The sequence below is a fragment of the Arvicanthis niloticus genome, chromosome 4 (assembly GCF_011762505.2).
Source record: "Arvicanthis niloticus isolate mArvNil1 chromosome 4, mArvNil1.pat.X, whole genome shotgun sequence".
Classification (NCBI taxonomy): domain Eukaryota; kingdom Metazoa; phylum Chordata; class Mammalia; order Rodentia; family Muridae; genus Arvicanthis; species Arvicanthis niloticus.
This window is the reverse complement of record NC_047661.1, coordinates 104,913,722-104,940,783: the sequence shown is the minus strand read 5'-3', so window position 1 is coordinate 104,940,783 and position 27,062 is coordinate 104,913,722. Positions and strand designations below refer to the sequence as shown.

Below are 27,062 nucleotides of genomic sequence, written 5' to 3'. Positions count from 1 at the left end.
CAAGCCAGCAAGCAGTGCTCCTCCATGACTTTTGCTTTCGTTCCTGCCTTCATGTTCCTGCTGTAAACGCCTGCCATGGCTTCCCTTGATAAACTGTAACCAGAAAGCCAAAATACAGCCTTTCCTCCCCCACAGTGCTTTTGGCCAGTGTTCTGTCAACAATACACATTTTCAGGATCCCACTGCATACAACATTAGAAACTGGAGATGGGTGCTTTTCATTGGCTTTAGTAAACAATTCCACACACATCATACTTGCTCCTGCTGCCTCCTGTGTCTGTCCTGTTCTGTTTAAATAGAGATTAGGGTGGGCATGATGGTACTTACTGTTGGTGGGCCAATTAGAAGGGAAATAGCCTTTCAAAGGCAGCAGCTCCACTTCATTGACAGAAGACGGCCCAAAGAAGGCACTGCATGCAATGAAAGTGTCTAGTTCAAAGTCTAGGGTTTTTGAAATAACCCAAAGATCACCTGGAAAGAGAAACATCTTTAAATTCCAGCTTTACTAAGGTAAGCTTGAGCAAAACAAACAAACAACTCTAGTTAGGATGTTTAACATGGCATTTGGGGTGGTAGACAAACTGAACCTAGTTTTTTGTGCATACTACATACCCATTCTGCCACTGTACTATAATGCCAGACACAACAAATTTTGATATATCTTGTATGATGATTCCCACAACCAAGCTAATTAATATCCACTTCTGACATGGTTACTTCTGTATGTATGTAAGAACCCTTAAGATGTCCATCTTTTGCAGATTCCAAGTACATAGGACATTACAATAGATTGTTGTTACCATGCTGGATATTAGACCACTAAAACTCACAACAGAACATCCATATACTCATACAGTTACTCACATATACATCAAATAAAAATACATCTTACAATATGTGTATGTTGTGTACATGCTCATTTATATATGTGGATTCAAAGTGAGTGTGCACCACACTGTACATATGGAAGTGAGAGGACAACCTTGGGTGCTGGTCCTGCTTTATGCCATGTTTGAGACAGAATCCCCTTAGCACTTTTTCCCACCAGGTTATCTGGTCTAAGCTTCTGGCAATTTTCCTGTCTCTACCTCCCATCTCCTTGTGGTAGCCATCTCTCCAGACCTTATACAATTTTTTTTTTTTTTTTTTTTTTTTTTTTTTTTTTTGGTTTTTCGAGACAGGGTTTCTCTGTGTAGCCCTGGCTGTCCTGGAACTCACTCTGTAGACCAGGCTGGCCTCAAACTCAGAAATCCGCCTGCCTCTGCCTCCCAAGTGCTGGGATTAAAGGCGTGCGCCACCACCGCCGGCTACAATATTTTTAATAATTAAAAATATATAAACACAAAGTATTTTCTCTGATATGTAAGTGTCTACTGGTGGTACCATGTCAATACTCAAAAAGTAACTCTTTTTTTTTTTTGCAGCATTTTAGAATCTAGCTTTTCAAACAATACATCTTCAACCTATTCTTTCAACCTATCAACATAATGTTCCTTCATTTAGAAAGTCTTGCAACAAATAAGATTACCAATCAATTCAAGCATCAGCTTAATGACACTGTAACAATGGTAACTCCTCACTTGTCTTTGAGCATACTTACCTGTACACTACACCTTAAGTATAGCGCTTGTTTTGATAGCATCAGCTGGGAAGGAGGCAGTTAGGAGACAGTGAGGGACAGAGTCTGGGCAAACAGGTAAGGCATGTGAATGCTTTCTAATTACTTGCTTCAATTACCCATTTTTAGAGGTGGAACAGAATTTAAAAGAGCATTGAAAGGGGGCCAAAGGACGAGGAGATGGCTCAAGAGGTAAATGTGATTTCAAAATAAACTCTTACTGGAAATGGTGGAATACACCTTTAATCCCAGCAGCCCTCGGGAAGCAAAGGCAGCAGGATCTCTGGATCCAAGCCTAGCCTATTCTACAGAGTTAGTTCCAAAATACCCAGAATTGCACAAAGACGCCCCATCTCAAAAAAACAAACACCAACAGCAAAGAGGTGAGAGCATTTGCTGTTCAAGCCTGATGACCTGAGTTTGGTCATCAGAGCCCACTTAAAAAGCTAGGTGAGATGATTAAATCTATAATCCTAGAATTCCTATGGGATAAAATTCTGGGTAGCAGGGACAGGAAACATGCTAAAAACTCACATATACAGCACAAACAGGAGACCCCTCAAAACAAGGAAGGGGAGAACTTAAAAGTTGTCCCCTGATATTCACACAGGTACCATAGCATGTGGGTGTCTGCCCCATACACACAAAAAAATAAATTAGTCAAATCATTTTTTTTTTAAGAAAGTGGGATGAAGAGATGGCTCAGACATTGAGAGCATTGGCCACTCCCCCAGATGGCCCCAGTTCAATCTCTTAACATCCACATGGCAAAACACCCCCAAACAATTTTTTTTTTAACTTTTATAATTAAAAAGGGGCATAGGAAGGTGTGGTGGTGCACACCTTTAATACCAGTACTCCAGAGACAGAGTCAAATAGATCTCTGTTAGTTCAAGGTCAGCCTGGCTTATATAGCAAGTGCTAGGCTAACCAAGAGTATATAGTAAGACCTGTCTCAAAAACAAAACAAAATAGAAAAAAACAGCATAAGAAAAAGTAAAATAAACAAAAATACAAGTTAACTGAAACATACAAGTTTGTCAATCATAATAAATCTAATTAATTGAGCTTAGTCTAATTGTTACAACAGAAGAAACAAAGTTATAAAAACAAATAGGTAGAAAGTGTTGAAATGTAACTTATCAAGTAAATATTAGTAACAATAAATCTGATATATCTGTATTGATAATACATTTTAAGTAAAGGGTATTATAGTTGAAGAATCCCTATATAATGGAAATGTTTTAATTTACCAAGAAGATAATAAAAACATGTTTTTATCTGATGAAACTGCTTCAATCTGTAAGATTCAGTGAACGAGAAAAAAAAATGTGTGCCATAATAAAAGAATTCAACTCATCCTCCTTGATTGCCCACAGCTAATTACCATCTAGGCAGACAACACTAGGTGTGATCTGGCACTTAAAGAACTCTGCACCCAGCAGTTACAACAATATATATTTCTCATGCACCAAGCCATTAAGAAAACCTTGAAAGTCTGGATGGGATGGTACAGGCCTGAAATCCTAGGACTCAGAAGGCTAATAGAGGAACATTGTGGGCTCAATGTATAGCAAGACCCTGTCTTAAAACAAAAACAAAGACTCTCATTAATTTTAAAGAGTGATGGCATAAAAAAAAAAAACGATAACTTTGCCCATAAAACAACAAAGTCAGCAATTAGTAGTAAAAGCATAAAACAGAAGTTCCTAAATGTAGGAATACTGAAGCACAGAATAACCTACAGGTTGAAGATAAAAATCCAATGGATAGTTTAAAACAATTATGTAGGGATAATCTCTTGTGTATTGTATGAGAGGATCACATCTAATCCTGTGTGAGGCAGGATTAGAAGGTGGGACATCTGGCAGAGTAAGGAACTCTGGGAAATAGAGGCAGAAAGATTCACCACCCAGACTTGGAAGGATTTAGATGTATGACTGAGGATAGGCAACCAACCACACAGCAGGCATAGACTAGTAGAAGAGGTTAATTGAGTTACGAACTAGTTTAGAAACAAGCGTAGCTTAAGGCCTAGGAATTTCTTAAAATATAAGCCTCCGAGTAATTATTTGGAAACTAGGGTGCAAGTGGAAATTATAATGAAAAAAAGGTATTCAATTAAAGTAGGTTGGTGCTTGAGGGATGCTTAGACCCTAATAAGTATAGCAGAGAAAAGGAAAAACCTCAAAATCCTCAAGCCAAGTATCTGCCTTAAGATGTATGAAAAAGAATGTATGAAAAATATAGTCTGCAAAAGCAAAGAGATCTGAAGAAAACACATCAGTAACAACAACAACAACAACAACAAAAAAACAGAAACAAACACAAAACAAAATGCAACCTTCAATCCTAAAGCAATCATCACATCAAAGTTGTGGTCTTAAGAGGTGCCAAGACCATGTGAGAACTCACAGCAGTCTCATGGAAGAGCAAGAAAGCAGCCTTCTCTGACCTTGATCTCAACTTTGAAACCGCCGGAAGTACAATCAATTTCTTAATAAGTAAATAGAACAAAATGTCAAGGACAATTTGCTGATATTTGGATCAATGAAGATAAAAGATAATTCACAAAACTAAAAGTAGACAACCTTCAGGCAAAACAGTTCAAGAGAACAAAAAATACAAACCACAAACGTTTTAGAAAATGTAAAGTATGAATACATTGAACAAATGATTTCTATGGGGATTTGCAGAACTTCATTACAGGATGCTAAAGCCGGACACAGAGATGCAGGACTCTAATCTGGGCAGTCCAGAGTGTGAGGTGAGATCCTGCCCCCACAAACAATGAAAAGTTTAAGTCAAGTTTTTTTTATGGAGCTCGGAGATAACAAAGCAGTATTTAAAAGATGCCATTCTCGGAGGCTGGCCAGGTGGCCGAGCAGATAAGAACACTGGCTACCCTGGAGCCCACACAGTGAAAGGAGAAAGCTACCGTACTCAGCCACCCTCATTTCCATGTGCATTCTGGGACCCATGTGAACTTGATTTAAAGATTAACTTCCACCAAAAACCCAACAGCTTTTTTAAAATAAAACTTTATCAGATTTTTTTTATATGCACATGGGCTTCCTGTTCTGGCCGCCATCGGAGAGCAGCAGCTATGGCCCTGCGCTACCCTATGGCCGTGGGCCTCAACAAGGGCCACAAAGTGACGAGGAACGTGAACAAGCCAAGACACAGCTGGCGCCATGGGCGCCTCACCAAGCACAGCAAGTTCATGCGGGACATGGTCCGGGAGGTGTGCGGCCTATGAGCCATGGAGTTGCTCAAAGTGTCCAGGGACAAGCGCGCACTCAAGTTCATCAAGATGAGGGTGGGCACGCACATTCGCGCCAAAAGAAATCGGGAGGAGCTGAGCAATGTGTTGGCAGCCTTGAGAAAGGCAGCGGCCAAGGATTGATGAACCCTCCCCCAATAAAGATCATCGTTTCTATAAAATAAAATAAAATAAAATAAAATGCACATGGAAATACAAAGTGTCAATAATAACTTCTGGAAGTGAAAGAAACTTTGTATAGTCTGATTACTAGGACTTAAGAAGCTACAGTAATTTAAGCAGTATGTATGGAGTTGGGACAAAGATACATAATTGACTCACAGAAGCCCAATATGGAGGTTCCTGCCATTAATCCCAGCATGCAGGTGGCTGAGGCAGGGGTAACAGTGAGTTTAAAACACAAAGACACTGTCTCAAAAAAAAAAAAAAAAAAAAAAAAATTAAAAAAAGGAAAGAGAGAGGGCTTGGTGGCAGAGTACCTTCCTAACATATGCAAGATCTTGGGTTTGACTTCTTCCACTTAACTAGAAAAGTCTAGAAAAGCCTTTAAATAAAAAGATTTGCTACACAAACAGATATTCACAGTATAAATGACCAACAAAGGAACAACATGAATACATAAACATCTTTCGTAAAAAGTATTGCTAAAGAACTACTAGTAAAGCAAGTGAGAAACACAAGGCTAATAAACACACAGAACATGTTTAAATCACTGGAGAACAGAGAGGTGCCAGCTAAAGCTACACCCACTTGAGCAGGATGATCTACAAATTCTCCTGTTCCAGGACTAAACATTGATGAAATCACTATGGAGAGCAATTTGGAACTCTAAGATAAAGATGTATGTAACACTTTCATGTCGTATTGCACAACATTTCCATTACAAGAATTATATCCAAAAGAAACTTCCATATCTACAAGAAAATCTAAAGATCCTTACAGCATACCAAGCTGTAAGAGAACTAGAGATAAAACTAGGCCATGAAAATGAGGATAACACCCAACCTACTTCAGAACACCTAAAGGCCTTTAAAAAATATATTTGTAAGAGGAATTTACTTCAAACTACGAAAGTTGGGATCCAGTGCTAGACAGACAATAAGAGAAGTAATGACAAACTCACCACATTTTCAATTTACTTTCAATATTAGGTTAGAGTTAAATCACTTTATTGTATATATGATATCAAAAGTTTAGTGTAATTTTTCAATAAAGTGGCTTCAGAACTTTCATGATATAGCACTATTAAAATGATACTTTAGGAATTCTTTTTAATGTAAAAGATTTGCAAAGCTAAGCCAGGCAGTGGTGGCGTATGCCTTTGATCCCAGCACTTGGGAGGCAGAGGCAGGCGGGTTTCTGAGTTCCAGGCCAGCCTGGTTTACAGAATGAGTTCCAGGACAGTCAGGCCTATACAGAGAAACCCTGTCTCAAAAAAACCAAAAAGACTTGCAGAGCAAATCTTGACCAAGAGCCTCAGCTATACAGAACTTAATCACATGAACTTGATCCAATCTACCAACCTTTATTATAAATTGAAGAGCTCTCCTTTCGACTCAGCTTAAGATAAATCTTACTTTTTGTTTCACTGTAAAATTCAGGATTTACTGTTGCAAACTTCTTTAGTTTACCATACTGTTTTCTCTGAAAATCAAATCCTTTTCTGAAAAAAAAAATAAAAAAGAAGAAAAATTAAAAGTGAATTTGAGAGGGTAAGAGACTAAGTGTTCTCAGGTTAAGAACACTTCCTGTTCTTTCAGAGGACCTGAGTTCCGTTTCCATACTCATACCCGGCAGTTCAAAAACACTTGTAACTCCAGTCCAATGTCTTCAATAACCTCCTCTGGTCTCTACAAGTACAAACATGCATATACATACACACTGACCATATGCATAAATATTTTTAAAAAATCTTTTAAGAACTAAATTTGAATGTTAAAGAATTGTTTTAATACTTAACACACCATGTAAAGGAAAGAATTATAGTTGTGCATGTTTATTTACTTTTATAGATGTTGTAAACTATAAAAATTTTCTATAAAAGGAAGAGAATAATTCACAGGTCTGTCACTAGCTTTAACAATAATCAAAACAGAAAAGCTATTTAGAAGCTAGACTATGTAAATTTATATGGCTGTATGTAAAGGAATTTTAATCTAGCAACATGGCTGCTCTGATCATATCCAAAAACCTTCTAGATCCGTTTGATGGGCTAGAATGCAGACACACCCTTAGCATATACCTTTAATCCCTCTGGCTAGAATCCTTTGATACACATTTTTAGTTTCAAACAAGGACATTTAATTGAGGGGCAGACAAAGTGATGAATCAGAGAAAGATTTGACAGAATAAGTCAGAAATAGGATATGCCCAACTCTCAGGAGAAAAGCTATTTAAGAGCAAGGTAGGGAGAGAGAGCCAGTTGTCAGTGAGTTTAGAGTTGAGTCAGTTGGGAGTCAGTGAAGGGAGTGCAGTACAGTGGGTCTGAGTTCACTCCTGAGTTCACGAAGTTCAGTGCAGGTCAGCAAAGGCAGATGAAGCCAGAGAATACAAAGGACCCAGGAGATTAGAATAAACTGCCAGAGTTAGTTTGAGGACAAGAAGAGCAATTCAGTAAGAAGCTGAGAGAAGCCAGGAGCTTAGAAAGGAATTTGAGCCAGAACAGCTGAGTTGAACCAGCCAGCTAGAGTTTAAAAAGAACTAGAAAGAGTGAGCATATTCAGCAGTAAGCCTCCGAGATGACAAATTACATCAGGCAAATAAAGTTACGTTTACAGCTGTAAAATTAGAATAATAATCTTAGCTTTCTTATACATTATTGTTACGAGAAAATAATATACATAAAGTTTTTAAGAAAGACCCTGGCATCTATATGCTTTCAATAAGTTATTAAATGCTGATGCAAACTATCGCTATCTGTATTTCTTTAGGAGCCCATTTCATAAAGTTCTGCTTCTAAAACATAACACTCTATTATCTTATCGACTTTTAATTCAAGCCTGGGAATGACTTATTCCTGTACTGCTAAAGAGTTGTTACTGTAACTGTATTTGTAAATGGGGTTTCCCTTAGGTTTGTGAATTGCCATGAATAGAAAGAAAGGAAAGAAGGAAGGAAGGAAAAAAGAAAGAAAAGAAAACAAAACAAACTATCTTTTGTCAGTTGCCCTGAACACTGTTGATATCACTTGATGTTTAGCGAGGACAAAGAAACTTTAAAGCTTTATTTTCATTTAAAATTGTAGGACTGGAAGTTGTTTCCTTGATGCTTTCTCCATCTCAATTTCTTTTAAAACCACTGATGGGTTTGGAATGCGGCTTAGTACAATGACTGCACAGCATGTGCAAGTTTCTGGGATTGACCCCAGGGTTGCTCTTCTCTGATATAACTACAGGAAATGTTATGATATCATAAAGCATACCTCAACAAAAGCTGGCATTCTTCATAGACTGGTACCTTTTGACTTCTTAAATATGAGCCAATACTCTTAACATCATTAAAAATCATGTTGGGCTGAGACTCAATCTGTGGTAACTGTCCTGAAGTCACTTCCTCAAGCCATTTGAAAAATTTACATTGACTACCTTTTGGCTTATCACATGTATAAAAGAGACGGCCCTAAGCAGGAAGAAGATATAAAGAATTTAAGGGTTCAGTAGTACAGTGCTTGCATATTAAAGCTTAGTGAAAAACAACTATTTCTATTTGTATACTGTTTTCTGCACTATACTTGTAAAGCATTTATTAATGTATTCCAAGAAATAAAGTTTCTTATTAATTTAAACATATATTAAAATTATAAAGTATTACTTTCACATTTATTTTTTCTTCATCAAGAGTATATTATTCTGAGAACAAACTTATTCAGGAAGCTGGGGAGCTGGCTCAGCATTAAGAGCACTTGTTGCGCCTGCAGAGGACCCAGGTTTAGTTTCCAGCAACCACATGACAGTTCATAGTCACCAGTAATTCCAGATCTAGAGGATCCAGCATCTCTCCTGGCCTCTATGGGATCTAGGTATGTATGAGGTGAACACATATATGTGTAGACATTCACACATACACATTAAAGAAAAATAAATAAATAAATATAATTTTTAAATGTATTTAAGGGGCTAGAAGGATGGCTCAATGATTAAGAGGACCTGGATTCAATTCCCAGCACCCATGTGGCAACTCACAACTGTCTGTAACTTCAGTTCCAGTGCATTTGACACCCTCACACAGACATACATGCAGGCAAAACACTAATGTGCATTTTTTAAATGTATTTGAAAATTAGCAAAAAATTGTAATTAATTGTTCCCTAGTTAAATGTTCACTATACAACTTGAAATCTACCAGAAACAACTACTAGAAATATTTGTGTATTTCTTTCTACATACTCACACACACACGCACACACACACACACACATTTTCTTAAAACAAAGTTCAACAAATGATGTATTTTACACTCTGTAACTTAACTCTTTTAACAAACAGCATAGCATGAACATGCAAACATGCTATCAAATAATCTTGAAAACAACACAAAGATGTTGGTGGTCACTTATTTCGATCTGTGGCCAAGCTATTATTTATGAATACTTCCTTTTGACTTTTTAAGGTCAAGTTTATATATTTGACTAATGATGCATACAAACAGTAAAATTATTTTATTTCTATTATAGGCAAAAGCAGTGTGCAAATAAGTCAAAGCTATCAACATATTTCTAACTCTCTTTGTAGTACTAGGAATACACATTAGGTCAGCATGGTTTTCTACTTGCTTGGCCTTGTCTAGCGCTGGTACAGGAGCTTTCAACCTTCATTTCTTTCTGTCTCATTTCAATATTTTGTAGACCCTCAGGCAAAAAATTCCATTTCTCAGTGCTGACACTATAGCTTAAGCACATTCTTCCTACTTTATATGAGTAATTTTCTTCACTATATCTGTTTCTATTCACTACTGTGCAGTAAGTTCCTACAAAGTTTGAAGGCTAACTTTAATCCATATTTTTGTATTCTGGAACACATATCATTTATTTCATTAAAAAGTACTGATTATTGTGTTTATGATTATTATTATATTTATGTTATTACTATGACTATGATGTTTATGATTATTAACACCACAAAGAAAACTCATGTCTCAGTGTCCAAGTACTTAAATTATGTATAAGGCAGTACGGGGAGGGAGCAGAAGCAATACCTTATTTGGACCTTCTTTTTTAACCATGACAAGTTTGGCAGGTTGATTATGGTGGCAGGATGGTGAATTATTTTTTCCACTTTTCGTCATCTCTCCTTTTGATGATGTATAAAAGGATATGTCAACTTTGGAAAGTGCTTTGTACAGCCTCTGTGCCAATTCAAACAGCAATATATTCAGATGCTCTACCAAAAAGAAAAAAAAGCTAAAAATTAAATACAAAATTATTTTATATTTATATCAAATGCTGTTTATTAGTCAATTTGAAAATAGCATTTTAGCAGTCAACTGTAACACAATACTATAACATCCATTAATTTAAAGATTTATTTTTACTTTATGTTTGTGAGTGCCTGCATGCATGAAAGCACACCAAATGTGTGCAGTAGCACCGAGATCAAAAGCCATTCGCTGGATCCCCTGGAGCCAGAGCTACAGATGGTTGTGGACATCCATGTGGGTGTCAGTAACTGAATCTGGGCTCTCTGTAAGGGTAATGAGCACTCTTAACTACTGAGCCAGCACTCCAGCTCCCTAACATCCCTTTTGTACTTTAATAGTGTCTCAGTTTTTCCAAACTGGAACAAGACAAAACAAAACAAAACAAGCCAGTTTCGCAGCCATCCAAATAATGTATCCAAGGTAAATGGTACTGTATTAAGACCTTGTCTATCAGACTCTGTTATACTCCCTCTGAGAGTCAGCCACACTTTTTATTATTATTGCATTTTAACTATATGTATTAATTTCCCTGTACAATTTATTTATGTTCATATATGTGTGTCCATGTATAGGTTTGTGCACATGATTGCATAAGGAGGCCAGAAGAGTGCTGGCTCCCCTGGAGTCAGAGTTACTGGTAAATATATACCATTTAATTGTGAGTGTTTGGAATGACAGTCAGATCCTCTGGAAGAGCATAAAGCACAGGTAATAGCTGAGCCACCCTGCAGCCCTCACTGTAATATTCCAATACATATACATATTGTGCTTTTAGCAGCCACATCATTTACTTATTTACCTTATTTTAACTTTATTTTTTGAGACAGGTTTACTATGTCTCAAACTCTCAATCTCCTGCAGCCTCCAATGAGTGAGGAGAACAGGCAGGCACCACCACAACTTATAACAATTAATATTTCAAAAGGCAAGTTTTGTTCTTATACCTCAAGACATTCAGACCTAATTATGCATCATACTTAAAAGTTTCCATTTAAATGTAATGGGATCATTTGCTTCTATTTTAACAAATAAAAGTCAGAATTTTAAAAATATTGCAATTTCCCTCTTTTAAAGCTCAATTTTGATCTGACATTAGAATAAAATTACTAATGGGTCCTAGAGTAAACACATGCAGAACAAATCTCCAGAGGTGACTTTACTATAAAAACCCATAAAGTATTATGCATTTCTATAGTTCTAATACTCATACAAGCAATCTCAGAATCAAAACCTAACAGCCATACCTATGATGGAAGACGTAAAGACCTGCCTGTAGTGAGCAGGAGACTGGAAAACAGCTGGTATGTGAACTTGCCTTTGAGGAAGATATGCTGATATTATTTTCTGCCCAATTGGGAAGCATAAGTCAGAATTATTTATCTCCTGAAATAGAATGATTCAACATATTATATATAACCCCAAAAAAAATCACTGTTTAACCAATAAACTGTTTTTCATATACACTGAAAAATGCTAATTGTACTTTTGATTTTCAGAATCCATGAGAGGTATTTTATGGTCTAAAATAAGAAACCAGACATAACCCAAATGACAGGACACTTTTATTCTTAACCCTTTCCATTGGCCTCCTAATATGATTTTGAGTATGTTTTGCTCCAAGTGGATCACATTATATTTCTATTTCCATCATGAGTATAATAATGATTCATAGCAAATTTGTAATAAATGTATGTGACTTATCTTTAATAATTCAATCAGAAGATCGATTTGACAGTCAAAAATAAAAACAATCACAGTGAGACCAATACTGAAAGTCATGGCAGAAAGAGAAATAAGAACTAGAATTTATTAAATACTTTTTATATGGCCAGTACTGTACCAGAGACTTTCAAATATATAGTTTAATATTCATAACTACTGATCAAAAAGTAAACTATTTCTGAGCAATTTTGCTTATTCTTCTGTTGGAATCCACACAGCAACACAGGGTGAAAACGCACACAGGAAAAGCTCACCTGTAGATCTTTGACTCTGCAGTTATCACTGGCAGAGCTTCCTAACACAGTCTGAAGTCCCTCAGTCTTGGAAGTCTGATTGAAATGCAGAGAAAAAGCTTTCTTTCTGGAAACTAAATCTTGACTGCTACACTCCTCCTGCTGTTGATAGAGCATGCCTTTTATCATCTGCAAGTGCACAGGGTCTACAGGACCTTCACTCTCACTTGTGTGGCTAAAGTGCAAGCCAGAGACAGCCTCAGCAAAGAGACCCTCTGTCACCTCACTGGCAAGTCTGTTCAGAGCAGTTGAGTTGCAATGAGATGGGTTTTGGTATTTCAGCCACTTGCTTTGAGTAGAACTCTTAGGAAGCAGTGTAACATCTCCTGGAGTCCCACCCTGATCCTCAAGTCCAAGGTCAAATGGAGGACCCGGTTTTTCACACAGGTTCAACATGGAGGAGCCAGAAGGCTCTCGTGAGCCATTACCAACCGTAAACGGACAAGGATCCAAGACCACTGGCCTATCATCAGGTGGCAACGTGACAAAGGGAACTGAGGCTCCACTTATACATGGAAACCTTTGGAGGTTCTTACTGTCCTGAAAACCAAGGTTTTTCAATCCTGAAAGAAAACATAAGGCTGATTTAATACCAATGTTCAACCAATCACCACCAGGCTCTAGAAAACAGTGGGTACAGACAAGAGCAAAAGGGTCTGACTTTCTGTGTAAAATGGAAAATAATGTGAGTCTCTTGCTCCCTCACGAAGTAAATGCTTTAATATCAAAATCTAAAGATTCAAAATTTAATTTATAAATTTGAAGACTCTTGTAAGGCTAACAAATGTAAGTCCTTCTCTTTCTTTCTACTGAGCTGGGTATCTTTAATTTAATTACTCATTATATTTACAGAACATCTACGTTTTCAAAGCATTCAAATCTGAGAAAAGCCGTATCATCCCCATTTTACAGATGAGGCAATGAAGGTCCAGAGTGCAGTTTGTACCAAGTGGCAGTCAAAGAAAACACAGAGTCAGTTCATATCTATTCACATTCCTTCTGCAAAGTCCATAGCTCACTTAATATGATGTCACTGTAACTACCTTTATTATATTTATGAATTATACCTTTTACAACAGACTGATTTTTAGCTTTATTTGTGAAATTGGCACATAAATGGGATAGTGAGTTTTTGTCTGAATGAGGTTTTTAATTCCTCAGCAGCTATTGGAACAGAGAAATTGCTGAAAAAGTAAAAAGCAGTAAGTATTTTTTGGATTCATTAATGAATTAGCAAAACTGCATAGGAATTATATATTATTAAAGTTTTATCTAAAAATACTATAGATTCTCACTTATTTGACACAGTGTATTTCATAGGCAATAACTTTGGATGATCACAGCAGTGAGTCAAAGAATATTCTTTGGTGAAGTGTTAGGTTATTATCCAAAACTGAATTAAGAAACAGTGATAGAAATAAAACTCTATTACAGATTCCACTCCACGGCAACTTGATTGGTTCAGAGGATGTTCTCCTCTCATGTAACTCTCCTCTCTTGCTCCAAGTAGTCCAAGCAGCCTTCAAGTACTGATCCTCCTGCTTTGTCTCTTGAGTGCTGGGATTACAAGAATCCCACCTCATACTCAACCCATTCACATCTCTTACTGCGACCCCTTTTTCTTTTCTGTTTGTCTGTCTGCTTCCTCTCTCTCTCTCTCTCTCTCTCTCTCTCTCTCTCTCTCTCTCTCTCTCTCTCTCTCTCTCTCTTTCTCTTTTGAGACAGGGTTTCTCTGTGTAGTCCTGGCTGTCCTGGAACCTGGAACTCCCTCTGTAGAGCAGGCTGGCCTCAAACTCAGAAATCCACCTGCCTCTGCCTCCCAAGTGCTGGGATTAAAGGGGTGCGCCACCACTGCCCATTCCCCCCCCCTTTCTTTCTTTCTTTCTTTCTTTCTTTCTTTCTTTCTTTCTTTCTTTCTTTCTTCCTTCCTTCCTTCCTTCCTTCCTTCCTTCCTTCCTTCCTTTTCTCCTTCTTCCCTCCCTCCTTTCTTTCTCTTCTTTGTTTTTGACCTTCAACCAGACACAACCATGAAGCTATCTCTAGCTCAACTACTGATTTGCATTAAATTATTTCTTTCAATCATCCACTCACAACCAAGAAAACATCAATCTGCTTAACTTCAGATTAAGAAAAAATATATTAGTGAAATCATCAGAAAACAGAAGTTAGTGGGAAGAGATCCTATTGAGTAGAACACTTTTCAAGAAGCAGAAAAGCCAAAATGGCCTTAGAGCAATGCTGGAGGAGAGCAGTCCCTGAGGAGTTCCTGAAACTGACAGCAGCCCAAAGCAGAGCTGAAGAGCTTACACTGAGGTCAACAACTGGTGCCAATGAGACATTTGCTGAGTCACTTTTAGCTGCAAGAACTACTATGACAGCGGACGGTGGCAGAGACACTTTCAGAGGGAGTGAAGAGACAGCTGAGAAGGAAGCAAGAACTAGACAGGAAAATGCATTTGGAACAACGTCCATGACAGAAAAAGTCCAAGGGAAGAGACAGTGGGTTCCCTGACACTCATAGCCCAGTACTCTCTCACAGATAATGGCTGAGAAAGTGAAGGTCACCAGGGAATGTTCTTGTTTTCAGAGACTCCTCAGAGAACTCAAGCACGGAGTCTTCATTTCTTGTGTTGAAAGAAAGAGTAGGTGCAGGGCTCAATGCAGAGATCCTTTGTTCTGGGGAAATCACCTGGCCAGAAAAAAGAAAATGTTCACTAACTAAAAAGTTCTTATGCTTCTTCGTCTACGAGTTTAAATTCTAGTAACCTCCAGAAGTAACTATTCTAAGCACATTGGGAACAAAGAACTACAAAATTTTACTATAAAATTTTCACAAAATGGACAGGAAAGGAAAAAAAATTACTAAAATAAACAATAGTTTTAAATACAGAAGATAAAGATTGGGATTTATTGTAAAATGGGTGGCATTCTGATTTTGACGGACTCCAAATCAGAACTTGAGGACTTAGTTCTCAAGGTAAATTTCCATTCTAAGGGGTTCAATCAGTCCCATCTCATGCATGCACTTGTGCAAACTATATATTGAGTATATCCAGCATACTCAAGGTCACAACAGTTTTCTCTTAAATTTTGGACTTAGGGTTATCCATAGTTGACATACACATTTCAAGATATTCCTTCCTAGTGCAGGGACTTTTAACAGTTACTCAGATCTGAACAACCATATAATTAATTCAATGCTATTCTCACTAGAACAGCATTTTAGTTATGCTGCAGCTTTCCCCTGAAATCAAAACCTAATGACAGTCACACTCAGTACTGTTCTAATTTGCCTTTTATTGCTAAAAACCATGACCAAAAGCAACTTGGGAGAGGAAATAGTTTATTTCAGCTTATACTTCCAGATCACAATCCATTCCTGATGGACATTTGGGACAGGAACTCAAAAAACTGGATCAGAAACCATAAAGGAACAATTCCTACTGGCTTGCTGGCTCTTATACAGGTTAGGTAGGCCTGCCCAGGGATGGTACCACCCACATCAATCAACAATCTCATCTGAGTAATTTCTCAATTGAGGTTCCCTCTTCCCAGGTGACTCCAGGCTTTGTCAAGTCCACAATAAAGAAATCAGGTGTAGTGTCACATGCCCTTAATCTCAGCATTCTGGAGACATAGATAGGCAGATCTCTGTGACTTCAGGGTCAACTTGGTCAGCACAGTGAGTAGTAGGCCAGACAGCTATGCAGAGAGACACTGATTCAAGAAACAAAGCAAGGGGCTGGAGAGATAGCTTAGCAATTAAAGCTGTGTCTGCTCTTAGACTCCTAGCATTAATATGGCAGCTCATATCTGTACCTCCAGATTCAGGGGATCCAATGCCCTCTTCTAGCATCCCTGGGCACTAGACATGCAAGTGATGCAGACATACATGCAGGCAAATACCCATACACATAAAATTAAAAACTAACGAAAACGAAGAAATACTTCAGCATTGCACCAGTTCTCCTAAAACATTCCTAATACATCTTCTAATACACTGGCCAACGTTGTTTCACTGATCCAAACCCTCTAATGGCCCCTGTCTCTTAGTGTCCATGACAGCTGTGTGACATCCTACATGGCCCTGCCTGCCCAGGCCTGCTGTCTGCTCTTTGACCTCACTTCGGCCACTTCCCTTGGACCTCACTCACTCTTCCTCACTTTTCTACAAACTGCCAATGGTCTCTTGCCACACATTCCTTTCCCCCTAAGTACTGGCATGGTATTTTCATCTCTACTCCAGTGTCACATTATCATAGAAGGCTGACTTTACCTATCTAGAACATCTGGACTAGCCCACCGTACTGCCACCTCACATAGCTGTATGCTTACTGATACCACCTGAGCTTTCCGAGTACTATGTATTTTTCTGTTTGTTGTGACTCGCTTCTTTAGCATGTAAATTCTGTGAGGTCAAGAATTTGCCTCTTTTATTCACAGTCCTATTTTGATAGAATAGACAGTAGGTTGTTGCTAACAAGTAACAAACACATACTTTTTAGGAGTTAGCCATAGACCTATTTTCCTACCATTCATTATTTATACCATTCACTATTCCATTGCAACTATTCTTGCCAAGGTCACCAATGATCTCCAGGTAACTGATGAAATGGGATATATTTTCATATTCCTTTTATTGGAGGACTGAATAATAACTGACTCCATTCTGGAGAAGATATGACACAAAAGCAAGGGGTAATAAAAAGAAAAATTAGTAAAATGCGTTCTAAGAAACTAAGAACTTTCTGCATAGAAAAAGAAACAGTCAATAGAGACCACATAGGAGAACTACAGACAAAGTGTTCATCTGACAAGGGACTGTAAGATAGAAACAGTCAATAGAGACCACATACAGAAAGGAGAACTACAGGCAAAGTACTCATCTGACAAGAGACTGTAAGAGAAAAGTCAGACAGCCCAGCACCCAAACGATTGGATTTTACAGTAACAAATGGTACTGGGGGTATAAATCAGGATAGAGAGCTTGCCTAGCACGTGCAAAGCAAGGGTTCAGTTTCAACACCACAACAGAAACAACATACAAGGTAAATGATCACTGGGCCTGCTTACCTGCCTTTATTCCTTCTCTCCCTACCTTTCTCTTTCCTTTGAGAATCTGTACCCACGTATACTGCTATGCAAAGCCCAATTTTTGTCTTTTCTTTCTTTTCTTTTTTTTTTTTTTTTTTCTTTTTTGATAATGTCTTTCTCTGGCCTAAAACTTAGCCAGACTAATCTTAAACTCTAAACATAGATCTCTACAAACAAAATACAAATGTTGTATAATGGATAAAAAATGGCTAATAGATATAGAAAATGAGATTCACTATGATTTGTCAACACAAAACATAAATCAAAACCATAACAAAAAATCATCCTACTCTAACAAGAATAACCTGCATATAAAGTATTTTTAAATTATAGTTAGAAATTAGAGCTGTGCATGTTAGCTCACTCATGCCTGTAATTCCAGCAGTCTACAGGATGAGGCAAGAGAATTATTAAATATTTCAGGCCAGCTTGGACTACATGTAAGCTCCAGACCAACCTGATTACTACTACACTGTCTCAAAAATTAGAAAAGCAGGCTGAAGAGATGGCTCAATGGTTAAGAGTACTCGCTCTTTAATAGTATGGACCAAAGCCCAGATTTCAGTGTTTATGTAAGCAGACCAGCCTACAAACAATTATAACACCAGCTCTGAACAATCCAAAGCCCTCTTCTTGCCTCTCTATAAGCACCAGCATGCATACACACATGTAAACATATACATGTGCACATATACAATCTTAGAAAACAAGACAAAAGAAAAAAACCCAAAGATAAGAAGACAGAACAGTGATTACCAGAGTTTGGGAAGGGTATTGAAGTATGAGAATAGACACAAGAGATAACATCTAATGTTCTGTGGCACATTCAGACAACTATGATTAACAACATTTAATTTAATATTTCAAGACACCTAGCAAAATGTCAGGTGTTGGAATACACACCTTTAATTCCAGTCCTCAGGAAGTTTAAGTAGACAGGTCTCTGTGAATTTACCAGTCCTGTCTGTATAGTTCCAGTCTAGCCAGAGGTATGCAGTGAGATAATGCTTCAAAAATGAATGAATGAATGAGTGATGATAGAATGAATACTGGATGCTCCCAACACAAATAACTGCAAATGTTTGAGGTAACTGCTGATCTCATCAGGATATACTACACACATGTAATGAAATGTCACACTGACCCTCACAGTATATGCAGTCATTATGCCAATTAAAAATAAGATATAAGCTGGGTAGTAGTGATACATGACTTTAATCCCAGTACTCAATAGGCAGAAGCAGGTAGATCTCTGAGTTCCAGGATAGCCTGCTTTACAGACTGAATTCCAGAACAGCCATGTAAAAAAACCTTGTCTAAAAAAAAAAAAAAAAAAAAAACCAGAAAAAAAATATACATCATTATAGAAGTTGGAGAGATGGCTTAACCTTAACAGTAAAGAGCACAGGCTGCTCTTGCAGAGGACCTGTTTTAATTCTTCGCACCCACATGGTGGGGACAATCATTTGTAATATCAATTCCAAGGGATCTGTCACCTTTTCCTAGTCTGCTTTGGCACTGTGTGCATGTGATGCACAGATATATATACACATAAGCACACAAGCACGTGCGCGCAAGTGCACGCACACACATACTAAATAAAAAAGAAAGATACATTTTAAAAAATAAATTCTATCTGGGCTTGGAAACACAGGTCTCTAATCTTAATACTCAAGAGGCTAAGACAGAGCAGAACATGAGGGCCTCTGTGAAGGCGAATGAGTTCAAGCCAGCTAGGCAACTTATGAAGGAAGCCCTGTCTAAAATAAAAACTAACCAGGGACAGGATACAGCTCAGAGGAGAGCTCCTACCTAAGCACTGTAAGGCCCTAGGTTCAGTCCCCAGTACCACCAGAGAGAAAATTAAGAAAAAGTTCAAGTGAAGACAAAACAGCTCAGGCAGACTATTTCAAAGCACTGAAAATGCAATTAGTGTCATATACTTAAAGAATATAAATGTTGGGGCTGGAGAGATGGCTCCTTGGTTAAGAGCACTGACTGCTCCTGAGTTCAATTCCCAGCAACCACATAGTGGCTCACAACCATCTGTAATGGGATCTGATGCCCTCTTCTGGTATCTGAAAACAGTGACAGTGTACTTATATAAATAAAATAAATAAATCTTTTGAAAAAAATGTTATGATACCTACATTTGTCTCAATTATTTTTCAAGATTTTTATTTTGTGTTTTGTCTGCATGTGTGCATACGTGGTACCCACAGAGATTAGAAAAGGGCATCAGATTGAATGAAACTAGAATTCTGGATGTTAGTAAGCCACCATGTCAGTTCTAGGGAACAGATCCAGGTCTTCTATAAGAGCAACAAATGCTCTTAACTGCCAAGCTGTCTCTCTAGCCCCACAATAAAGTTTTTAATGTTTCTTTAGTCTAACTGATCAAGCATTTCCGAATGTTCTATTCACTGTTTTTCTTTCTGGTATAAACAACATAGTGTTTCTTACATCCCAGAACTTGATTAAATACAGAAAATATATCTAAGTTCAGAGAACATCATTTGTTAGCAATACATCACATTTATCAAGAAACATTTTCTGTCTTTAGAGGTCTAGTCATTTTGTGACAGACTCAGAATCTATACCCTATAATCATAACTAACATAGAACAATAATTAGAAATACAACAATGAACATGAGAACACAAATCTCTTCCCTGTTGTTCTCTCTTTTTCTTAACTGCCTAGAACTCTCTTATACAGCCCAAGTAGGCCTCAGTCTTAAATATTCCTACTTCAACTTCTCAAGTGCTGGAATCGAGAGCCATCATACTCAGCAAGTTTCTTTTTCAATAATTCAAACAGTAGCGACTATAATTTATAATATAATATCATGAAGAGTAGAAAATAGCATAGATTTGGCAATGAAAAAAAAGCAAGCTGAAGTACAAAAACAATATGGCAGCACATCAGAAAGCATGTTGCCTCATGTAGTCTGAGTACAGCTACTATGGTTCTTGTCCATCTACCCTTGCACTGCTCTTTTAGAAGGGTTTAGAACTGACCTAAGAAAATGACTTGGGATTTTCCAGCCCACAACTCTGCCTGCTTTTCTGGAGGCCACACAGGCATTAAGGACCCCAGGCAGGAGCCTAGCATAACTGTCATCAGAGGATTTCCCCAGCAGATGATGGAAACAGATGCAAAAACCACAGCTAAACCTTAGGAAGAGCTTGGGTAATCCTGTGGAAGAATGGGAAGGATTTTTAGGAGCCAGAGGGGCCAATGGACACTACCAGAAAACCTATAGAATCAACTATCCTGGCCTCATAGGGATCCACAGAGACTGAACTACCAACCAGGAGCAAGTATGGGACTGACCTAGGCCCTCTATACATATGTAACAGTTGTCTGTTACCCATGAACAGGCCTTCATGTGGGACTCCTAACAGTGGGAGCAAGGACTGTCTTTTTCTCTATTGCCTTTGAGACTCTTTCGCCCTACTGGGCTGCCTCTTCTAACCTCAATAAGAGAAGATGCACCTAGACTTACTGCAACTTGATATGCCAAGGCTAGTTGATACCCATGGGAGACTTCCCCTTCATGGGAAGGGGAAGGACTGGGAGGGGAGAGGAGGGAGTGAAAACTGTAGAAGGGATAGAAAGTTAATTAATTGATTACTTAATTTTAAAAAGGAAAAAGAAAATGACTTGGGAGGACTGGAGAGATCACTCAGTGGTTAAGATCACTGGGTGGTGGTGGCACACACCTTTAATCTCAGCACTAGGAAGACAGAAGTAGGCAGATCTTTGAGTTCAAGGCCAGCCTGGTCTACAAAGAGAGTTCCAGGACAGCCAGGCCTACATTGAGAAGTCCTATCTCTACAAACAAAATAAAACAGAAAACAAACAAAAGCACTGGCTACTTTTCTAGAAGTCCTGAGTTTAATTCCCAGCAACCACATGATAGCTCACTACCATGTATAATGGGATCTGATTCCCTCTTCTAGTGTGCATAAAGACAGGGCCTTCATAAACATAAAATACATGAATTAAAAAAAAAAAAAGAAAGTTGACCTCTGACCTCTACATGTATGCCAAATGTGCACATACGTAATATACATACCACATAAACATACACACAAAATAAACAAATAAATGCAGAAAAGTTTAAAAAGAAACAAAAAAAAAAAAAAAGAAAGAAAGAAAGAAAGAAAGAAAGAAAGAGAAAATGACCTGGTGAAATGCAACTATAAAAATGATTTTTACCTGCAAGAAGTCCGTCTGCACAAGAGTACTAGGCAACTCTGGTGTCCAAACACAAGTATCATTCAGGAAGTTTTCATACTCAGCGCTATCTGGAAACTGACTGCATCCTAGCTGTAAGCTGTGCCCTCTGACCATGACAGCACTAGTAGCAGATCCTTTCACCTGATGTCCTTGAAACTCAACGGGCTATAGGTAAATTATTAAAAATAAGAACATCATAAGTATATGACATAGGCTGAAATGTTCCTTATTGTATACTAATGTATCGTAAGCCCTTTGAGGACACAGACCTTTTCACTTCATCTAAGCATCACTGCCATTTAATACAGTGCCTGCCACACAGAAAGCAATGAATAAACACACAATGAAAAAGCAAAAAGAGAAGAAATGAAATGAGACTCTGCTTGAGGTCTGCATTCAGACTTCATTCACTATGATGTGAACGTCATAGAGCGTGGGGTCCCTGCGACCCTTTACCTGAGTCTCCTGCTCTGAAGACTGTGACTGCAATGCTCACTGCTCTCCTTCAGTGTAGTCCTTCCCTCTATGCTCTACTTTCAGGTTTCAAATGGCTTTCTCTGCTGCCCCCTTGAGGATTTTAGCATTTTTATTCCACACAGGGTAACAATGCCCAAGTAAGATATGGGAAAATAAAATAGTTAAAAGGCCAAAGGAATACCCATAAAGGATTTATTTCTAATGGATGAATTAACAAAAGGACAACTATTCATACTCTCAATATTCTGTTACTTAAAAATAAAGACCCTAAAGCTCATCAAAAGGAAAAGTAAACCTAAGAGTTTTTTCATACTGAATTCCAGTATAAAAAAATATTTTGTATTGCTGGGGATGGAAGGCATACACAAGTGAGGCAAGTGCTCTGTCACTCAGCCATGACCCCAGCCTGGAGTTATTCTTCTAAATTTAAAATCATGCCATTTCGATAACAATAAATCTTGACTTTAATATTCTCTCTACATTTGCCTTATTGAATGAAACCTTCAAACATGCCTTACTCTGTGCTACCTTACATGCCCCTTGCCTGCCAATTTTTGGTGTAGACTAGGGAGCACTACTTGAATATTTCTATATATTTAGTCAGAAACAGAGCAGTGTAGAAATGGCAGAGTAGAACACTTGGGGAAGCTGTGAAGATACTCATTTGTCCACTACAGAGCATGTGTTTGCTCTACTCTCTCTGGCTTCGTGGCCAGCCTTTAGAGCCTATTTACATATTATTAGAGTGGACCAGTAACATAGGAAATAAGATAAAATGGGGATGGATGAAGCATTTCTTTTCTCTCAAAACTATGTACTAGAAAGGAAAGTGCCGTGAGAACCGCTCCACCGACAATGCTAATAGTGTCTCCACTGAACTGGGCATTGGTGGCACACATCTTTAATCCCGGCACTTGGAAGGCAGAGGCAGGGGGATTTCTGAGTTCGAGGCCAGCCTGGTCTACAGAGTGAGTTTCAGGACAGCCAGGGCTACACAGAGAAACCCTGTCTTGAAAAACCAAAAAAAAAAAAAAAGAGTGTCTTCACTGACAAACACTAATCTTGATGATTGAGTTAAGAACTTCAACTCATCCTAATTAGCACAATTATTTCTGAAATTGCTATCATTGTTCCCAAACTGACAAACAAGGTTCTCTAGAATGTTGTGGTAAAGTCACAGGAGGACTTTAACTCAAGAGCATTTTAACTCAAGAGCAATTTCAACATCTGACCCACTATCTTCTTTCAATGACATTATGTCTCTTATTGTTTTGAAATTTTTAATTTTTAAAAATTATGTGATTTCATGTGTATAGATGTTTTGTCTGCATGTATGTCTACATGGCATGTGTGTTCCTGATTCCTTTGGAGACCAGGAGAGAACATAGGCTCCTCCTGGAACTAGAGTCACAACCAGCTGTAGTTTTGGGACAGGGTCAAGCCAGTAAGCAGTACTCCTTCATGGTCTCTGTATCAGCTCCTGTCTCCAAACTCCTGCCCTGATCCAGTTCTTGTCCTGACTTCCTTCAATGATTGACTATAATATGAAAGGGGAAAAAAAAAAAAAAAAAAAAAAAGAAAAAGATCTGGCTGTAAGGAATTTTCTTATTTGTGATTGATGGGGGAGAAATGTGGGTGGCACTACCCAGGTCTGGTAGTCCTGGGTTCTATAAGAAAGCAGATGGAGCAAGCTGTGAGTACCAAGCCAGTAAGCAGCACCCCTACTCCATGGTCTTTTCATCATCTCCTGCTTCTAGGTTCCTTGCCCTACTGCCCTATTTGAGTTCCTGCCTTGACTTCCCCAGTAATGGACTGTTACCTGGGAATGTAAGCTGAAATAACTGCTTTCATCCCCAAGTCACTTTTGGTCATGGTGTTTCATCACAGCAATAGTAACCCTAACTAAGACAATTCTTATTAACTATACATGAATGATGCCTAAATGAATAAATACCAGAATGGGGGCAGAAGAGAAGATAGTAGTGAGAAAGTATCATCAAAGTATATGCAATATGCATATGAAACCCTCAGCATTTTCTCCACAAGAAGAACACAGTAGTTAGCGGTTGATACATATGTACCTGCTGAGGGACCCGATGTTCATGAGGACACTCTAGCAGAGCATGTGAAGCTACTGTGGCAGGTGATGTCCTGTCTGCAATGAAAGAATTAACCAGCCTTATTTATCATATGCATCACAGTATTTTGCAAAAATACATTTCCTTCTAAAACTGAAGTAGTACACTTTAAAAAGTAATGTCTTGATAATCATTTAATCTGGAGTATGAGTAAAGACGCAGTGTGCTATTCTGTACGTTCTTTTTTTTTATTCTGTACATTCTTAAGGTAAAAATTCAACATAGTTCTAATGAAAACATTACTGGTTACTTTAAAAAAAAAATTAAGACTGTATGTGGGTGCATGCCTTTAATCCCAGTACTCAGAAAGCAGAGGCAGATAGATTGTAGATTCAAGGCCAGCCTAATTTACAGTGAGTTCCAGGATAGTCAGGGCTATTTGGAGAGACGCTGTTTCAAGTAGATACATTAGTCAGATTTTTTTATTTTGCATAAATATTTGTCTACACATACATATATGCACTTTGTGCATGTTGGGTGCCTACAGAGGCCAGAAGGGGATGCTTAGACCCAAATCTGGATCCTCTGCATAAGCAGAAAGTTCTTACCTGCTGAGTCATCTCTCTAGTTCCCTTACTGATCTTAATGAGGATATGTTGTTTGCATTTCTTTCTTTTTTTTTTTTTTTTTTTTTTTTGGTTTTTCGAGGTTGTTTGCATTTCTTAGCAACCTATTTTAAAAAATAATATATTCTAAACCAATCATCAGCTGTAATACAAATGTTAAAAATGAAGTGTTGCCTAATTGTTGAGAACAAGAAAGCTAATAAAACTATTACACTATTGCTATTCATACCCATGGAGGGTAGGGGTGCAAGGAGCCTCACTTTATCCAAACCCATCTTAAATTCATCTGACCTGCAACCCACTATGTAGACCAGAGATATTCTGCCAAGTGTATTAGAATTAATCACTGAGGACATAGCAGTGAAAAGAGAGACAAAGAGACAACCACACAATTACACCAGATAAACTCAGGGTATAATAGGAAAAGGTATCATGTAGAATGGTGATGAAATACAACACAAATGTTCTAGAAAGGTCACTCCTAGGAAGTAACCCTGAACCGAGACCTAACGCAAAGCTAAGCTATAGTACAGAAGCAGGTGTGAAAAAGCAGACAAGGTATGAGGCTCACAAGGTAGCAGACCAGCAGCAGACGCATTCCCAATAACACTCTGCCTTATTTCATGTTGTACATACATAGTTACCTTTTTCAGTCAATTTAGTACCAAAATGTTCATAATTTTGTGATTTTACTGATAATTTCACTATTTTAATGTCCCTTAGAGTTTATGATATCTTGTATTCTTAAGTATTGAGAGTTGTGATGGGTGCTGCAGAGAAAATACATAGGGATTGTTTTCATCAGCACTGTTGACTGTGAGTTAAACATTAATAAACAAAATTTTTAAATTAAGTGGTCTTTAAGTGAAGACATAATTATGTGTTGCTGAGTAGAAAATGTTCTGGCCAGAGATGTGCAAGAAGTCAGACTTGCATATCTCATGTGACCAGTGATTCTGTAGTTGGTATTTAAACTCATCACAGAACAAAATGACCTCAACATTGTACAGCAACTGTAATCTTTTCCATTTGATGAAATAATCATTTACTCAAAACAAAATGCTGTATTTCCCAAATCTTCATATTATAATGCTATGCTTATTTTGGTTTATAAACCAGTTATATCCACTCATTTTTATTATTAAGATTTTCATTTTTTTAGAAAATAAACTAATGGGCTGGAGAGATGGTTCAGTGGTTAAGAATGGTTAAGCCTGCTCTTACAACGGTCCTGAGTTCAATTCCCAGCAACCACATGATGGCTCACAACCATCCATGAGATTTCGTGCCCTCTTCTGGTACACAAGTGTACATGCAGATATATATTAAATAAATCTAAAAAAAAAAAAAAAAGGAAAGAAAGTACTATCAAACTTAACCACATTTCAAAGTTTAGAATGTATAGAAATTTACTCATATTTGATTTTTAGCAAAAATTACTTGAGATTTAAATTCTTCAAGTAAGAATTTAATTCTAACAATGAGTATCAGAGTGTTGTTCATTTACCTTCATAGATTACAGATCATTCTGAGCCATATAGCAGGGTATACAGCTATACAGCAATATATATGCTATCTTAAAACACACATACACACATAAACCTGGAAGGGGTGCAGAACTTTTTCATTATTTTATGTATGAGTGTTTTGCCTTGTGTGTCTGCACCAGACATGCTGGTACTAGAGGGAGGTGGTAAGCTTCTATGTGTGCTACGAATTGAACCCAGGTCCTTTGCAACAACAAATGCTCTTAACCACTGAGCCAACTCTCCAGCCTGTGGCACACACCTTTAATCCCAGTACTCAGGAGGCAGAGGCAGTCAGATCTATGATTTTAAGCCAGCCTGGTCTACAGAGCAAGTTCTAGAATAGCCCGGGCTATATAGAAAACTCTGTGTTTGAAAAGTAAGCAAAGAAACATATGCAACAGATATCATAAAGGATTAATATTGCCAGTACATAAGAAAATGATTGTAAGTCAAGAATAAAAAGACCAACACCCATTTTAAAAACAGACAAACGGATGAAGAGTCCATGAAATCATGAAATTGGCAGAATTATAAAATCTAAGAGACCCTCAATTTCATTTACTAAAGTGACTCAGGACTTGTGAACTTTACAAAGCTGATAGTTTTTTGCTGGCAGTAACATTGCTGAGATAATTTGGCAACGATCTGTTATGCACTGTGGGATTTTGGGAGTAAAATATACT

At 37.8% G+C, this 27,062-nt stretch overlaps 1 protein-coding gene and 1 pseudogene across 3 annotated transcripts in view; one reads left to right on the top strand and one right to left on the bottom strand.

Annotated features, from left to right (window-relative positions):
* The window catches only part of Zgrf1 (zinc finger GRF-type containing 1), a 60,787-nt gene that overhangs the window by 21,657 nt on the left and 12,068 nt on the right, over positions 1-27,062 (bottom strand). For all 3 annotated transcript variants that reach the window (XM_076933238.1, XM_076933237.1, XM_076933239.1), the window contains exons 7-14: positions 24,228-24,301; positions 14,897-15,020; positions 12,293-12,894; positions 11,561-11,699; positions 10,095-10,279; positions 8,323-8,519; positions 6,425-6,564; positions 328-471 (exon numbers count right to left, since the gene is read on the bottom strand). In XM_076933238.1, the coding sequence (XP_076789353.1) occupies positions 328-471; positions 6,425-6,564; positions 8,323-8,519; positions 10,095-10,279; positions 11,561-11,699; positions 12,293-12,894; positions 14,897-15,020; positions 24,228-24,301 (1,605 nt within the window). The remainder of the gene's footprint in view (positions 1-327; positions 472-6,424; positions 6,565-8,322; positions 8,520-10,094; positions 10,280-11,560; positions 11,700-12,292; positions 12,895-14,896; positions 15,021-24,227; positions 24,302-27,062) is intronic.
* Positions 4,695-5,024, top strand: LOC117706769 (large ribosomal subunit protein eL36 pseudogene; annotated as a pseudogene).